Source organism: Chiloscyllium plagiosum, chromosome 12, assembly GCF_004010195.1.
Source record: "Chiloscyllium plagiosum isolate BGI_BamShark_2017 chromosome 12, ASM401019v2, whole genome shotgun sequence".
Classification (NCBI taxonomy): Eukaryota; Metazoa; Chordata; class Chondrichthyes; order Orectolobiformes; family Hemiscylliidae; genus Chiloscyllium; species Chiloscyllium plagiosum.
In genome coordinates, this window is record NC_057721.1 from 7,068,571 (window position 1) to 7,084,244 (window position 15,674).

The 15,674-nt window shown below is 38.9% G+C and overlaps 1 protein-coding gene across 3 annotated transcripts in view; it reads right to left on the reverse strand.

Annotated features, from left to right (window-relative positions):
* The window catches only part of LOC122554937 (succinate--CoA ligase [ADP-forming] subunit beta, mitochondrial-like), an 84,092-nt gene that overhangs the window by 31,421 nt on the left and 36,997 nt on the right, over positions 1–15,674 (reverse strand). For all 3 annotated transcript variants that reach the window (XM_043700376.1, XM_043700377.1, XM_043700378.1), the window contains exons 4-6: positions 13,817–13,979; positions 3,394–3,522; positions 908–1,046 (exon numbers count right to left, since the gene is read on the reverse strand). In XM_043700376.1, the coding sequence (XP_043556311.1) occupies positions 908–1,046; positions 3,394–3,522; positions 13,817–13,979 (431 nt within the window). The remainder of the gene's footprint in view (positions 1–907; positions 1,047–3,393; positions 3,523–13,816; positions 13,980–15,674) is intronic.

Genomic DNA, 15,674 nt, shown 5'->3' on the forward strand with positions numbered 1-15,674 from the left:
CTACCTGTCAGGTGCACGCCCCCCTACAAACCACCCTCCCATCCTGGCACTTTCCCCTGCCACCGCAGGAATTGCAATAGCTGCGCCCACACCTCCTCCCTCACCTCCATCCAAGGCCCTAAAGGAGCCTTCCACATCCAAAGTTTTACCTGCACATCCACCAATATCATTTATTGTATCCGTTGCTCCCGATGCGGTCTCCTCTACGTTGGGGAGACTGGAAGCCTCCTAGCAGAGTGCTTTAGGGAACATCTGCGGGACACCCGCACCAATCAACCACACTGCCCTGTGGCCCAACATTTCAACTCCCCTTCCCACTCTACCGAGGACATGGAGGTTCTGGGCCTCCTTCACCACTGCTCCCTTACCACCAGACACCTGGAGGAAGAACGCCTCATCTTCCGCCTCGGAACACTTCAGCCCCAGAGCATCAATGTGGACTTCATCAGTTTCCTCATTTCCCCTTCCCCCACCTCACCCCAGTTCTAAACTTCCAGCTCAGCACTGTCCCCATGACTTGTCCTACCTGCCTATCTTCTTTTTCACCTATCCACTCCACCCTCTCGCCCCCGACCTATCACCTTCATCCCCTCCCCCGCTCACCTATTGTACTCTATGCTACTTTCTCCCTACCCCCACCCTCCTCTCACTTATCTCTCCACCCTTCAGGCTCTCTGCCTGTATTCCTGAAGGGCTTTAGCCCGAAACGTCGATTTTACTGCTCCTCGGATACTACCTGAACTGCTGTGCTTTTCCAGCACCACTAATCCAGAATCTGGTTTCCAGCATCTGCAGTCATTGTTTTTACCTAGTTTAAAAAGGACCAACCAAGCCTTCTTGGCATAAACATCCTATTAGTAAATATTATCAGGCAAATTTGAAATAGAAATAAACATTTGTACATTACCGATCCCAGAGGCATCTTCCACCATGGGATTTATCTCAAGCATACTGGCATCATATCTGATAAACAGCTCATACAATTTGATCATATTCTCTGCTGCATCTTCTATCACATTATTTGGAAACCCCATTTTCTGTGCAAGCTGGAAAAATGATGTTCAAGTGAAACTAACATTGAAATAATAAATATTTTAAAACAGTTTTTGCCAAAAGATGGAACAGCTATCTAGGTCTGTATAGTTTTTTTTAAAAACTTTAAAATGACTCAAATTCGAGGGCAGAAAGCTCAAGTTCTAAAGTAACAATTCAGAAAATACTGAAAAAGCACAGGATACTTTATAACAAAGTAAAGGGTTCTTGTGGTGCAGTTGTATAATGAACCTCTGGGCCATTTGGCCCAGGTTCAAATCCCACCTGCTCCAGAGGTGGAAACTAACACCTCTGAACAGATTGAACAGTAACTAACTAAATAGTCCTAAATTGTTTGTTGAATTGCTTCGGAGATAAGATTTACCTCTGAACCAGAAAGTCACGTGCTCAAATTTCATATGAGATTTTGTCACATAACTATTTTAGCGTAGTCCTGTGAGATTACATCTTTCCATGAAGTTAAAACAAAAGTCTTATCCATCCTCTCAGATAGATGTAAAAATCTTCACAGCATTAATCTAAGAATAGCAGGAATGTTCTCTTGGTGTCGTGATGAGCATTTATTCCTTGATCATTAGACGAAGAAAATGATTATCTGGTCTTTTAGTGTCATTCATGAGACCTTGCCCTGCACAAAACCACCAGCAGGGTTTACAAAATTACAACATGGACTATGCTTCAAAGCTTATTTCACTGACTGTGAAGCACTTTAAAATGTCCAGGGCTATGAAAGGAGCTATTAGAAATACAAGGGCTATTCTTGAAATATAATCAACATTGAGATGACATTGTACCCAAGTGCTGTAAAGGATTATCCTTGCATCGGTTCTTGCAATTTCTGCAAACGCGAGATTTCCTTCCACTCGGCAATTGAGTATTGCACGTCACAGAAGATGTAAAGATCTCAGAAAGGGTATGGAGAAGTGGCCAAAAGAAAATTTTCAAAATGGAGTTGTTTTGGTAAAAGCTGGTTAGTTAATAATGAGAGGACATACCGTATATACTCGACTAATAGTCGATCTCATGTAGAAGTCAAACCCTTATTTTTGGTCAAATAACCTGGAGTTTTCCATGCATCTTGTATAAAAGTCAAAGTTAGCTCTTCACAGATAACAAATCAACATTTAATGAGTCAGTGTGCCAGCCGTCACATCCCGCTCCAGCTTTCCAGTCTGCCAGTTGTTTTGCTCTGTCCTAGTCTTCCAGTCCGCTGGCTATTGTGCGGGTTTTCAGAATTATTATAATGTTTTCTTTTCTTTATTTGTTTAGAGATCAGTTGGCCGTCTGCTAATGGCACAGTATGAATTTTGACGGGCATGAAGTTTAGCCCCTCAAAAATAGTATCCATGTAATAGTTGACCCCATAAATCTAGTCTTAAAAAGTTGTCAAAAAGTTTGACTATTACTCTAGTATACACGGTACATTTAAAATTACTGATAAAAAAAAAATTCACCCCGCTATTTGAAACAGAACAGCATGTTTCTTTGCTCCAATACAATACCATCAATGTCAAGTTCTTCATTAACCTAGTGGTGCAATTTGATGCCAACATCAATAATGAATAATTTCACAGGATCATAAAGAAAGCACCCCATCCATTCCCCACTCTCTCTTCCTCTGCATTCTGTAACCCACCAGTGGAGGGCTGTAATGTTCTGCAGCTCTGCCAACAAAATATAAACTCAGATTATTTTCGGTTTGTTAGGTTTTTTAGTTAATTATCTTCTAGGGTCCTTATCCGTAGAGGAGAATATCCAAATTCTGGAATGTTCTACCTTGTAAACTGTAAATGAGTTAGGTGCCTATTACATAGGCAGATTGCTGACAAATCAAATTCAGGAGAGAGAGATCTAATGGCAAGCAAATTGAAATGGGGTAGGGAGCTGTTGGCAGCTCAGCAGTATCCAAGATACTGTTGGAGCTGCGTTACCAACTCTGGTTGACAGTGTTCCTGGAGATTTAGTAGCAACAGTAGACCATTAAAACTGGGCTATCTGATTTTTATAAATCTAATTTAGATCATTATAATACTGACTACATTTCAAAAACATTTGATTATATTAATCCAAAATTGCACCTCAAAACCACAAACATTTGCAAATTGGAAACAGTGACTGGCCTTCAAAACACCTAGTCCATTTACACCATAAAACTTCAAAGTAACAGGTAACAGTGGCAGGAGAAGCTGCTTGCATCTATCTCAACGTAGACAGTTTGAAATTCCCAATGAAATGTCTTTCTTTGGAGAGATCACTGTATAATGAAATGTGTTGTAATCTAATTAGTGGTTCCAAAATTCAAATAAATTCAGTTTTAGATTTGGAAGTTCAGTGTAATACCTTGACAGCTTGCTCTTTTTTGACGCCTTCCATTATATCAATGGGTTCCTTAACAATTGCTTCAGGGTTTTCAGCTGCTACATCCTCAATATTAACTCCGCCCTCTGAACTGCCTATTAATACTGGCCCCTAAAAAGAGAAAAAAGTGACATACGATATTTTCAACACTAAGTGAAAACAACTGCACAATCAATCACTTTAGAAGTGATTTAAAATACAGAAGTACATTTGGACTAGACACAAAGCAGCACTCAAGATACATCACTGCATGATCCCAAAGTCAAACAAAAAAAAATAAAGAACTGCAGATGTTGAAAATATGAAACAGAAACAAATAGCTGGAGAAACTCAGGTTTAGCAGCATCTGCGGAGAGAAAGCAGAGTAAACCTTCAGAACTGAATTCTGAAGGGTCAATGAATCCGTAATGTTGACTCTGACTTTGGGGAAACCTAACACAATTGGCAGCATCTATGGAGAGAAAGCAAAGAATTTGGCAATTAACTGCTGGTCAAAATAGATTTATTTATTCACTCCCTTTATGCAGCATTCAAGAGAAGATCAGGACATGGGCAGCAGCGAAGACCCATATTTATTGCCCACTTCCAGTTGCTCTAATGATCAGTTGTCTTGATCCACTGCAGTTCGTGTGGTTATTGTCTCATAGTTACCTGTTTTTTTGGTAACAATAGGCCAGTTAGCCTAATGTGTGTTACTGAAAATATGTTGGAGTATATTATGAAAGATGTAATAGCAGAGTACTTGGAAATACAGAAGTGATCAAGTACAGTCAGCATGGCTTCATGAAGGAGAAATTATGCCTAACAAATTTACTAGAATTCTTTAAGGAAAAAAGAAGCAGGATAGAAAAAGAAGAAGAAGAAGTGAATGTAATAGATTTGGATGTTCAGAAGGTATTTGATAAGGTACCACCCATTAGTCTAATTAATAAGATAAGAATCAATGGGATTGTAGTAGTATATTAGCATGGAGAGAGGATTGGCTAACTAATTGAAGATAGAAAGTTGGAAATAAGAGGGACATTTTCAGAATGGTAATCTGTAACTCGTGCTGTACGTCAGGGATCAACACGGAGGTCAAAGTTATTTACAATATATATTAATGACTTAGATAAGGAAACTGAATGTATTATAGTCAGCTTTGTGAATGACAAAAAACAAAGGTGGGAAGCAGAGCAGTGAGGACAAGAGTCTCCAGAGGGATATAGACCGGACAAGCAAGTGGGCAAAGACTTGGCATATGGAAATGTAATGTAACAAAATGAATTTGAATTTACGCTGATACCAGATATGGAGGGACTGTCTTATGAGGAGGGGTTAAGTAGATTGGGCCTGTACTCATTGGAAGAGAGAAGGATGAAGAGTGACATTATTGAAACATACAGGATTATCTGGGGTCTTGATAGGGTAGAAGCACAAAGGCTATTTCCTCTTGTTGGACAGTCTATGACCAGAGGGAATAATTTCAGAGTAAGGGGTCACACATTTAAAATAGAGATGAGGAGGAATTTCTTCCCTCAGGTGAAACTGTAAATCCCTTTACCACAGAACGATAGAGCTGGGGCAAGGCTGAGATAGACAGATTTTTAATCAGTAAGGGAATCAAGGGGTATAGGGAAAAGGCAGAAAAGTGGAGTTCAGAATTATCAAATCAGCCATCTCACTGAATGGCAGAGTGCACACAATGGGCTGAATGGCCTCCTTCTGTTCCTGTCTGGTAAGGTATTTCCTTCTCTATAGGATATTTGTGAATCTGTTAGGTTTATAGCCACAATCCATTAATTTCTTGATTAGTTTTACGGCCACAAGCATTTTAATTTCTAGACTTCAAAAAGAAAACTGAATTTGAATTCTTAAAAGTACCATAAGAATACAGCAGTACACTATGGATTAGTTTTGTTCCATACAAGATTATCCAGATTTATGTATAATTAGTGGTTGTTTTAGTGGAACAATTGCAACAATAATGAAATATGTGGGTTATTCAAATGGAACGCATAATAATTCTTTGGTTTCGGATGTACCTTGTGCTATTTGTACACACAAAAGAATGTATAAAAATCAGTGGAGAGTAATTAGCCAGCCATTTTGTTTAAAATACTTCTTTCACAGCCATGACTTTCTAAACAGGGGGTGCCAGCAAGAATACGCTATAAATTAATAGTCTCAACCAAAATTACTCAGAGCTAATTGTCACTGCCAAGGAAACTGATTATTTTTAAATATTCCTTCCTTCTTTCGTTCCTGTTTCAGAATTCAACCTATCTGTGTTTTTGCTTCTCTTTAACACTGAGTTTGCCTCGCCTAATTTTCAGTTCTTGTTTTGCTGTTTGACTCACGATGCTATGTTGTTTGCCACGTTCACTCTTAGTTCCCAGTCGTCCAGTAGAAGCTTGCATTTTCATCAGTTTGCAAAAAAAGTGAAAAAACTCAACGTGTAATGGCAAGTCTAACATCAAGTCACAGTCATGGAGCCAATTAGTCCAGGCCGAACACAATCCCAAACTAAACTAGTCCCGTCTGCATGCTCCTGGCCCATATCTCTCCAAAACTTTCTTATTCATGTACTTATCTAAACGTCTTTTAAATGTTGTAACTGTGCTTGCATTTACCATGTCCTCGGGAAGTTCATTCCACGTGCAAATCATCCTGTGTAAAAAATTTGCCCCTCGTGATTTTTTTTTTTTAAATCTCTCTCCACTTAAAAATATGCCCCCTAGTTTGGAACAACTGGCAGATCCTGTTGGGATGACCTGCTCCAGCAAATTATGGTCCAATGACTGTACAAAGTATTGTCACAACTCAATTCAAGAGTGAACAATCAAAATAGATCAAGATCCAAATTTGTTTCACAAACACTTAATTAACTTTAAGTTTCTTCTTAAGCTAGGACTGCTGATGGCTCCATCTAAATGTTTCTTCTTAAGCTAAACCATAAAAACAGCAAGTGTCAGCAATATGGATTAAATTTGTTCAGGGTCTCTTGACTATTTAAAAAAAAACAAAGTACTGCAGATGCTGGCAATCAAACAAAATCAGAAATTAGTGGAAAAACTCAGCAGCATCTGTGGAGAGAAAGCAAAGTTAATGTTTCAGGTCCAGTGATCTTTCTTCAGAACTGATGGCAGTTAGAAAAAGATTGGTATGTGTGCTAGAGAAGAGCTGAGGGAGGAAGGAAAGACAAAATGATAGGTGCAGATATACGAGGGAACCAAGGTCGAGTGAGCAAGCAGAATTAAAGTAAAATCAGTATTAGTAAGAAAATGGTATTGGGAAAATTAATGGATTTAAAGACTGAAAAGTCATAAGGCCTGATAATCTACTCAGCAAAGTAGATTTGGATGAGAGCATAAGAGGTACAGTTAGTAAGTTTGCAGATGACAACAAAATTGGAGGTGTAGCGGACAGTGAAGAGGGTTACCTCAGATTACAACCAGATGGGCCTATGGGCTGAGAAATGGCAGATAGAGTTTAATTCAGATAAATGCGAGGTGCTGCATTTTGGGAAAACAAATCTTAGCAGGACTTATACACTTAATGGTAAGGTCCTAGGGAGTGCTGCTGAACAAAGAGACCTTGGAGTGCAGGTTCATAGCTCCTTGAAAGTGGAGTGGCAGGTAGATAGGATAGTGAAGGCAGTGTTTGGTATGCTTTCCTTTATTGGTCAGTGTATTAAGTACAGAAGTTGGGAGGTCATGTTGCGGCTGTACAGGACATTGGTTAGGCCACTGTTGGAATATTGCGTGCAATTCTGGTCTCCTTCCTATCGGAAAGATATTGTGAAACGTGAAAGAGTTCAGAAAAGATTTACAAGGATGTTGCCAGGGTTCGGGAATTTGAGCTATAGGGAGAGCTGAACATGCTAGGGATGTTTTCCCTGGAGCGTCAGAGGCTGAGGGGTGACCTTATAGATGTTTACAAAATTTTGAGGGGCATAGATAGGATAAATAGACAAAGTCTTTTCCCTGGGGTCGGGGAGTCCAGAGCTAGAGGGCATAGGTTTTAGGGTGAGAGGGGAAAGATATAAAAGAGACCCAGGGGCAACGTTTCCACGCAGAGGGTGGGGCGTGTATGGAATGAGCTGCCAGAGAAAGTGGTGGAGGCTGGTACGATTGCAATATTTAAGAGGCATTTGAATGGGTATATGAATAGGAAGGGTTTGGAGGGATATGGGTCGGGTGCTGGCAGGTGGGACTAGATTGGGTTGGGATATCTGGTCAGCATGGATGGGTTGGACCAAAGGGTCTGTTTCCATGCTGTACATCTCTATGACTCTAAATACTAAAGGAGGTGGACCTGGAAATATTTGATCCATTGATGGTCACCTTCCAAATTCTTAAATATCTCTTGAACAGTTCCTACAGATTAGAGGTAGCAAATGTAAAGTAGCATTTAAAAAAGGGAACAAATAACACCAGCTACCTAACATCAGTAGTGGGGAACATTTTAGAGTCTAATGTAAAAGTCGTGATAACAGAACATTTAGAAATTAGCACAGGTTTATGAAAGGCAAACTATGCTTAACAAATCCACTGGAGATATTTTGAAGATATAACCAGTAGGATAGATAAGGGAGAACCAGTAGACATGGTGTATTTGGATTTTCAGAAGCTTTTTGATAAAGATTTTCATCAGAGTTTGGTGAGCAAATTTAAAGCCCAACGGAGAGGGGGTACATATTGGCATAAATCAAAGCTAGGATGAGTATTAGTTAAATTGTGGCATATCAGGAAATGTGGATGTACAAAGTGATGTGGGTGTTCTTATACACCAGTCAATGAAAAGTAGACAGCAAGTGCAGCAAGCAACTAGGAAGGAAAAGGCTTCCTGGCCTTCATTGCAAGAAAATTCGAGTACATACAAAGAGATCTTGCTTCAATTGTAGAGAGACCTGGTGGGATTGCACCTGGAGCATTGTGTACAGTTTTGTCATAAGGGAGTTTGATAAAGATTCAACAGACTGATTCCTGAGATTGTCTCATGAAGAGAAATTAAGGAAGCTGGGTAATTATTATGGAGTTTTGAAGAATGAGAGCCAAATCTCACAAATACTAAAACTTCTTACAGGGATGGAAAAGGAGATGCAGAAAGAATAGTGGTATTGGTGGTGGGTGAGGGGTAGGGGTGTCTGGAACCAAAGGACCGAACCTCAAAATCAGAGGTAAACCTATTAATACTGAAGTGAGGAGAACCTTCTTCACTTAGACAGTGGGTGATCTTTGAATTCTCAGAACTGTAGCAGCTCAGTTATAGAATGTATTCAAGATACAGATTGATAGACTTCCAATAATAAAGACATTAAGGGATACAGATATAGTGCCAGAAACTGATGTTGGGATAGAAAATCAGTCATGATCTAAATGAATGGGACAGCGGATGTTAGGGGCTTAAAGGCCGACTCCTGTTTCTATTTCCTATGTCCTAATGTTCTTTCAAGATTCTCCCTGTCCACCCACCTGAACTTGAGCATGATTCACTCTTACAAGGAACAGAGGGTGGAAGACAGCATGCCAACTAGTGAGGAACATGTTAAACATCAAATTAACAGTCCAACTAGAACTAAGTTATCCTAAAATCTGGTGTGCAAATTGCAATTTTTGTCAGGAAAAATTCTGTCAGGCAACCGAATTCTAATCACATGAGACTGTTTGCATTTGCCTCATCAGGACCAGAAAACAAGTCACTACTGTCTGAACAAAGAACTTCAAATAGCATTACCCTGGAGTTAAGATGTTAGCCCTAGAGCAATCTTAATTTTAATCATCTTTTCCCCTTTTTAGTGGACTCTTTTTATGACTGCTGTATTCAAGAGTTAAGTTGCTTGTAATGTCACAGGACGATGCATGCAGGAAGATTGCTTCACATTTCCAAGTACCAATTGTACACTTCATGGTTAAAGTACTGTGCTGCTATCTAGTGGTAAATGATGGGAAAACTTCCACCAACTTGAACTTTATTTTGGTCTCACAGTGTCAACAATGCCATTTTTGAGCGATAATTGGCAAAATGCAATCCAATGGCACTGTTGACTCAAGAGCAAGTCAACGGCAGGGCATTCTACAGAAAGTAACCCAACCTATGACTTCCCATCTATGAAGTACAGTCAATACTCTCCACTTGACTGAAGGGGTGCAGGTCCAACAATCAAAAGCTTGGCATCATCCAGAAAAACAGCTCACTTGTTTCACCTCCCAACTACCACTTGAAATATTCAATCTCTCTATCACTAGTGCACTTTGTCTGCAATGGTGTAACATTCATAAGTTGTAACTTGCTGAGGTTTCTTCAATAGCTTTGTTCAAAACTACAACCTCTTTAGCCTGCAAGAATCAAGATATAAGGTGCCTGAGAATAACACAATCTACTGGTTCCCTTCAGGTTGCACACTATCCTATTTTGGAAATAATATTGTGGCTTGATCATAGTTGCAGATTCGAAATCTTGGAATTCCACACCTAACAGCACTGTGGGTGTACCTATAATGTAAAGACTGCAAAAAAGTTCAAGGAGTCAACTATCAAACTCTATAGGGGGGGTGGCAATCAGGAAGCTACAGTAAATGCAGGTGTTGCAAGCAATACCCACATCCTGTGTATAGATCTTTCTAGAAAAAAAATCAAATTTTACACAAAAATATTCTCTTCTCTAACTAATACACACTTCACTGCACCAAATCTAAATCTCCACTTGTGAAGATATGAGACCCCAAGCAGGACCTCTTGACTTCGAGATTGGTCAAAAGAATCTACGGAATGCGGTCTGTATAAAGCAAGGTTATTTGTTTAATAAAGTAAGGCAGCCTGACGCAATTCTGCCCAGAAACAGATGTTAAAGATTCTGTGCTCCATGGCAAAATTGAGCCGTTATAGTTGAACAATAAGCAGTTTTAATAGGTTTTTTAAGAGACAATACAGCCTTAATTACAAGAAAAAAACAATCAACTGTAATAAGATAACATGATTGACAGCAGGCTAATCCAATGATATTTCCTGGGGAACGGTTTTACATAGATTGTCATCTTATGCTAGCAGGTCAAGGTTAGTTCGAGTGGTCATTAATGGTTCATAATTCATTTTATGAAAACTCCATAGTTTGCCTTATCTTCTATTACAGCTAATTCAGCAAAGCAGCAGTACAGGTTCACAAAGTCAAATCATAACTTGCAGCCATTTTGTTGTGTTATTTTAAATTGAAAAGCCATTTTGTTGTTAATAAAATCTTACATATATTTGTTGCTTCTGACAACAGCCAGGATTCAAATTTTGAATCCTCACTTAAGTTTACCTGACCAATCTCTTTCAACGTGAGTTGTGCCCTGTAAATTATTTTCTTCTGGCACCCATCTCATTACTTTACCCCAATGGTCACAGCTTGAACTCCATATTGGAAAACTGTCAGTTCAAATCCCAGTTCAGAAATTTGAACACATCAGCTAGGCTAGTACTTCAATGTCGCATTGTTAGCAGTGTTGAATCTCAGTTGCAACATTAAACTAAGGCACCCATTCAGCTGACCATAAAAGATCCTTTAGCATTAATTGAATAAGAGAACAGAAATTCAGATCCTGTCTTTAAAACTGCTAGAAAGAAATTAACTGGTGGTTTGTGTTGACTGTTTGCGGGAACAGGCTGTGGCCTGTGTCTACATGACAACAATGACTACAATTCAAAAGATAATCACTTACTATAACATCCTTTCAAACAGCATGGTGGCTCAGTGGTTAGCACTGCTGCCTCACAGCACCAGGGTCCCAGGTTCGATTCCCGCCTCAGGCGACTGACTGTGTGGAGTTTGCACGTTCTCCCCGTGTCTGCGTGGGTTTCCTCCGGGTGCCCCGGTTTCCTCCCACAATCCAAAGATGTGCAGGTCAGGTGAATTGGCCGTGCTCAATTGTCCATAGTGTTAGATGCATTAGTCAGAAGGGAATGGGTTTGAGTGGGTTACTCTTCAGAGGGTTGGTGTGGACTAGTTGGGCCAAAGGGCCTGTTTCCACACCATAGGGAATCTAATCCTCAGAACATGAACAGCATATAAAATGGAAATTATTTTCCGACCTATGCTCCAATTTGAACCCTGTTCCCCACCTCACTACTCTGATCTCCCAAACCAAATTCCCCTCACTCTGCAGTCCAAACCTCAAATTACCCACAAGAAATGTCACACTGATTGTAATGGCATTCTTTGAACTCTGGACAAAAAGTAAAATCTTAGCATTACAGAAAGCTTCAGTAATAATAGCAGAATGATATTTAAAATCCAATTTAATGCGTCCAATGCTGGGGTCTACTGCAACCAACCTTTTAGAAAAGGACAAGTGGAACATAATCATCAAAGAGACTGAGCAAGAAATGCAGTCACAAGCTTGTATGATGCCAATATGAACAGGGTTTTCTAATCACACTTACTGCAGACTTGAAATATGGACTCGAACCCTAGCACACAAGGAATTGATCCCTTGCCAGTTCCTAATTTCATGTTATTTAAATTTTAAACAGTGAAATCAAATATATAAACTGATATATATATATAACATGGTTACAGAAGCAACTGGATCAAATACATAATTCCCCAACAAAATAAAATAATCCAGCTCAAAGGCTTTAGAACCACTGAACATTTGGCCCATTATGTTTGTGCTAGCACATCAAACTTAAACTCTAACATTACCCATTTCTTTGACCTTTCATATGCTCTCACTCTTACAGACTGCTACAATCCCCTGCCAAAAAATGTTGTCTCTGACTCATCAGGCACTTGGTCATTAGACACTTATCATACCAATAAACTGAAAACTTCCTACAAGTTTTCCCCTTCATTATTTTAGTGAGAAAGTAATGTCTATGTCCTCACTTACAGTACACGAAATGATTATAGTCATTCAAAATCTGCCATTAAAATCTTAATTTTGAAAACGGTTATGACAACAGATAAAACTTTTTTGACAATGACAGGAACCCAATTTTCCAATCTTGATTCATAGCACATGAATTTTCCTAGATAGTATCATGATGATGGATTAGAACCCTGATGTACCATGGACATGGCTCATTTTTATTCTCAAGACACATTTTGGAGTTAAGTCTGCTCTGGCAAAAAAAAGATTGCAGATGCAAATTCAATTGATGTCTGACAAAGTCCTGACTGCAACCCATGCAATGTTACGCTTGTAGAGTAACAAGGAAACTTCAAACGAATAGAAAAAGGTAACAGGCAGAGATAACTGTGGGGGCTGCTGCTGCCTTCAGCAGCAATCACCTTTTGAAGATTATCAAAATTTTGTCCTTCCAGGAATATGCAAGATAAAGGGGTTAAAAACCAACTGCAGCACTAGCCTGTCCATGTGAGTGGCATGGCATCCTAGAGTGTGGACTCGTATGTTGGAAGTGTCATAACCCTGAGAATAACCATTTAAACACAAAACAAGTAAAACAAGAAAAAAAAACTCTTTCTCAAGCAGCCACTACTGAAAGCAATCAAGGGGGTTTCAACCAACTTAAAAAGCCAAGAATTTCAAAATTGATTATTCAACAACCATCAGCAGTACCAGTAACATCCACCACAATAGCCAGAATGTTAAACTATCTACTCTTCATGAATAATTCAGAGACTGATTAGTGTTCTTTTATAAAACTTTTATCTTTCTAGATCCAGCCCTTATTTCTAAGTTGTATGGGTCTTGCTTTACTATTTCTTCCTGTGTTCAGTAATTAATAAATACTAAATTAAACGTGGTACATACATCCTAAATAAGGATTTACAAAAATAAATACCCATTTAATAACATCTTGGCCCACACCCAATCTGTACACCTAGTAAAATAGGGATTCAATTTGACTCAGGTTTATGATTTGAAGGATGGAGACTTTACCTAGAAAGTATCATTGTTCTTCTTCAATCCAAATGTCAAAGTAGTATAGATTTAATAAGAGACTGCTAATGTATAACAACACCCGGACTTTTCCGTCCTCCTCTGCACTGCTCCTCAAAATCTTCACCTTTCAGTAAGCTTATAATAGCTCCTTATAAAGTTCAGTCAATGCTAATTACACTTTGAAACACCTTAGATCATATTACTATGGCAAAGGTGCTAAATAAATACAAGGTGTTGCCATTCCGATTGTTTGAGGATATAGATATAATTAAGACTACCAATAAGGGTCACATGTACATTTTTAAAAAATATTGCATTAGCATAGGTAATCTATGCTAATACATTTCAATGATGAACAAAATGCATAAGACTTTAAACTTAACTGTTTCTACCAAGATACTTATTTTAGGGACTCTTCATGACAGTTTAAGGATGTAACAAGAATGAGTTTTTTTGTTTGATCAACAGTACGCAAAAATGAACTACCCACCCAGGAAAACAAAGTTTTCACATTGATCTTGTCTTTTTACTCACCTGAAATGTTCTTTCCAGTGTTATTGCAAAGTAATACTCTCTTCTGGGGTACCTTCGCTCACAAATGAACACTTGGTTGCATATTCTTCCTTTCTCACCTGTCTGTTTAGTAAATAATTTTTTTCCAATCATTCTTGAAGAAATATCCCGGGCTTCCTCTGGACTGTAAATCAAATAAGTTGTTAACCAATGAACTTTTTATTTCAAATCTTGCAGAAATATTTCACAAAATGAAACTGAAAACATGAATGAGGTATCATCAGACCTACTCAGTATGAGACTGAAACCATTAGAAGCTAACTTTTAAAGATACAGAACATAAAGCCACGATTTTATTTTTCTCCTTATGTACCTGAAACTGAGGTTTGATATTTACATGAAGGCAAAGAACAGAACTTGGAATCTCAGATGCAGATGGCTTGACAAATGTAATGGTAGTCCCTTTCTAGTGATTTTAACCAGGTAAATCTTATTGACTGTGAGGTCTTGATTGGGGCTGTTAACCTGGGCCAATCAGGGAGCCCTGGCTGACATATAAACAAAGGAGGTAAAAACAATGACAGCAGATGCTAGAAACCAGATTCTGGATGCTCCTCGGATGCTGCCTGAAATGCTGTGCTTTTCCAGCACCACTCTAATCCAGAATATAAATAGAGGATTCAGAGAGTCTCCTTACTTCAGGGCCTGACTTCAAGCTGGCTGGTTACTGCCAGTGTACTGTGCATGTGTAAATAAAGGGTAACTTGGTGACAGGATACTCACCTCTATGCAGTTATTTCATTCCTCCTTATCATTTTCTTATTCTACTTCCTATTTGGCATTCAACTATTTGGCTTACATGATTGATTCCGGAGATTAAGCTTAACTTGAGGTTGGGGCTAGTCAATAAAGCATAGAAGAATGAGAGATGACTTTATTTAAACACAATTTCCTGAGAGGATTTAGAGTGAATGATGAGAGGATGTTTTCCCTTGTAAGGAAGCCTAGAACTTAGGAACACAGTTTAAAAATCAAACATTTCTCACTTAAGACTGCGATGAGGGGAATATTTTTTCGCTTAGGAGGGCTGTTAGTCTGTAGAATTATCTTCCTTTGAAAGCAATGGAGTTTGAGTTATTCAATATATTCAAGGCTGACTTAGATTTTTGATTGAGAAAGGAGTCAATAGTTAGGTGGGGGTGGAAGAAAAAGTGTGCTCAATCAGATCATCCATCTACTGGTTCTTCTCTTTCCACTGTTTGGGTCTTCCTCAAAAAACTCTAATAAATTAATGAGGCATGATTTCCCCTTCATGACGCCAAGGCTTTATTAGATTATAATTTTCCAAATGTACTACTATTACTTCCTCAATAATATGGCAGCAAACTGAAAATAAGTGGTGGCGATGGAGATTTTATGATTCCTTTCTAGCCCAATTGCTGGAAATTGGGGTTCCTTTCAAACCTCTGCTCACTCAGCATTCCATGTTTGCTATTTCCCATGTATCATGAAACCTCATTTAACTGTGTCACATTAGAAACTAGTCTTACACAAGTATTAAAAAAATCATCCAGTGCTATCATCCTTGAGTAGCTATCCATGGCCACTGTCCAGTAAGATTTAGACAATTGATTGACTCAAAATTTTTGCCCTAGAAATAAGATATTGCAATAAATGCTCAGGGGCAGACATAAGGTCCTTTAAGAGCTGTTTCCTCAGCTGCGAGATGGACAAGCAGAAGAGGAGAAAGATCCCTAACACCGTGGCTAGAGAGCAAGATGCTGCCCCCACAACCTTAATGAAACTAAGACATCCATGTCAACAGTCTGTTTGTCCTCCATCTCCAATTGTATACTTCTTTATCTAATTAACTAATGTA